The sequence below is a fragment of the Leguminivora glycinivorella genome, chromosome 19 (genome assembly GCF_023078275.1).
Source record: "Leguminivora glycinivorella isolate SPB_JAAS2020 chromosome 19, LegGlyc_1.1, whole genome shotgun sequence".
Lineage (NCBI taxonomy): Eukaryota > Metazoa > Arthropoda > Insecta > Lepidoptera > Tortricidae > Leguminivora > Leguminivora glycinivorella.
In genome coordinates, this window is record NC_062989.1 from 15,243,289 (window position 1) to 15,245,387 (window position 2,099).

Consider the following 2,099-nt stretch of genomic DNA (forward strand, 5'->3'; position numbering starts at 1 on the left):
CCAATTGGTTGACTGTACCTAGTGCTGTAAATATATCATGTACATAACATTTACATTTTTGTACGATACCTATTCAATTTGGGGCCGTGGGGGCATAGTGCGCGTCGCCTCTATGAGGAGCTGTCCAAGCGCCTCATAGACGCATCTGGTGACCAGAGGGCTGGCCAGTATTTCGCTCAGCGGTTACGGAAAACAGTATTAAATTCAAGTATTTGCATTGTATTTATAAAATAATGGGATCCTCACAGTACTTCAATAGCCTTTGATCGCTCGAACACTATAAGATTTTTTTGGATGTTTTGCTGAAGGAAAATATAGTGTTTTGCAAATTAGAGAAATTTTTCATTAGTTATTTTGTGTTACGTAAGTTGATTCAAATTGAGGTTTTATATAGATAGTTTTGAGATTTTTTTCATGTGATAAATCTAACCAAACGAACATTATTTGCAAGGTAAGAGCTTATTTATATATGCTTAGGTATAGTTTTAAGTATGTTTTTCTTGTATATAGCAAATAGGTACGTACAGCAGTAAGTTGTAAGTAATGTTACTTTAAAGTTTGAATAGAATTTCCTCTTGTCTAATATTTTCTTAGAAAATAAACTTCTCGAAGCACCTCCGACTACAAACTTTAGTCACGCAGTTCGTATAGTTCCATGGCTGCTTTTTAGTTTTTAGGCTAAATATTTAATAATTCAGTCCATCTTAAGCAAAATAAACTCGTTCAAAGATGAATTTCAAACGATATAGTACAATAAAAAAACGTTGAATTCACTTTAATTTATTTAACTTCATTTGTTTATCAAAAGACGATTTCGTAAAATATTTTAATGAATTAAATTATTTACCTACAGACAAAGTAAATCTTAATTATGTACCTTCCTTTGAAATTCATCCTTTAACAACAATCCTAACGATTCCAAGCAGGATCACAATAAACCAACAGATACAATTAGGAACATTTTAATACAAAATAAAAATCTTACAAAGTACCCTATCAACATAGTAACCATCCGGTTACAAAAGCGTTCAGTCCGTGGCACCAATGTTCACTAGTCTACGATCACTACTGGTGCTATATCTCGTCCGAGTCAGACCTAATAGAGTCATAGTTTGACGTTTTACTTTTAAGCATCCTAAGGAAGGAGCCGACGGCGAAAATTGTCCTCCTGTGCCTGTGGAAGATACCCTGGTACAGCGCTTCTCTCAGCGCTTTCCGGTCGTCCGACATCGACGGCTGCGTACTCAAAGTTATGTCCGAGTGCGCCACTATCGACTTCTGATGCCGAAGACTACCATGTTTCTTCTCTAAACTCTTCTGATTCGGCAAACTCATCGTCGACTCCAACGAAGAGTTCTTCGTCTTCCGAAGATTTAGAATCTTCTTACCTGAAGACTGAGTCTCAGACGTCGAACGCTGCGGCGCGAGTTTAGACCTGTGTAGAGGATTGTTCGAACCTTCTGGATGCACCATGATCTCCACAGACTTCTGGCTGACGGCGCTCGATCGCGTCAGCGTTTTTTGCGCGCCAGTTGACTCCGGCTTCGGCACTTCTTTGATCGGCTGTTCCGCCTCTATCGCAATCATGATTAATAAAAACACGCGGCGAGCGCGAGCGTCGGCAACGATTTAATCAAGCGGGGCCAACGCTAAGGTCACATCGGCGGGCGCGTCTCATCAATGCATTCAATGGAGGGCACGGCCAGATGGATGGCGACGTCCTTATTATTCGGCAGCTCGTTTCGACCTCCTTCCGAACAGTTGCTGAACGTTATCGTCGGAACTTTCGCATCGCCCAGCTTCACGCCGTTCAAGTTTTGTGCGAGACAGTCGACGGAGTCGTTCTCCTGTTGGTCATCGGGCGCGCTCATGCTCGGTGCGAGCCATTCCTCCTCGTCGTCGGTCCGGTCGACGTCCGGCAACGGATCGGTCTCGTGAGGCCTCGGCGAGCACGCTTCCCCGGTCACGTGGAGATCGATGAGACCGGCCAAGTTAACATTGAAGTTTCCACGCTTGCCACGCGGCTCGTCTTGTATTTCCTCTGTGATGAACTGGTCGGTCGCGGTTTCGATTTCCTTTTTCAAAGAGTGGTCGTCCTC

The 2,099-nt window shown here is 43.0% G+C and overlaps 1 protein-coding gene across 1 annotated transcript; it reads right to left on the reverse strand.

Moving 5' to 3' along the window:
- Positions 1–947: 947 nt before the first annotated feature.
- LOC125236420 lies at positions 948–1,587 on the reverse strand. Its single transcript, XM_048143215.1, has one exon. It carries the CDS (start codon positions 1,585–1,587, stop codon positions 1,075–1,077), a length of 513 nt encoding a protein of 170 aa, XP_047999172.1. The 3' UTR covers positions 948–1,074.
- Positions 1,588–2,099: the final 512 nt, after the last annotated feature.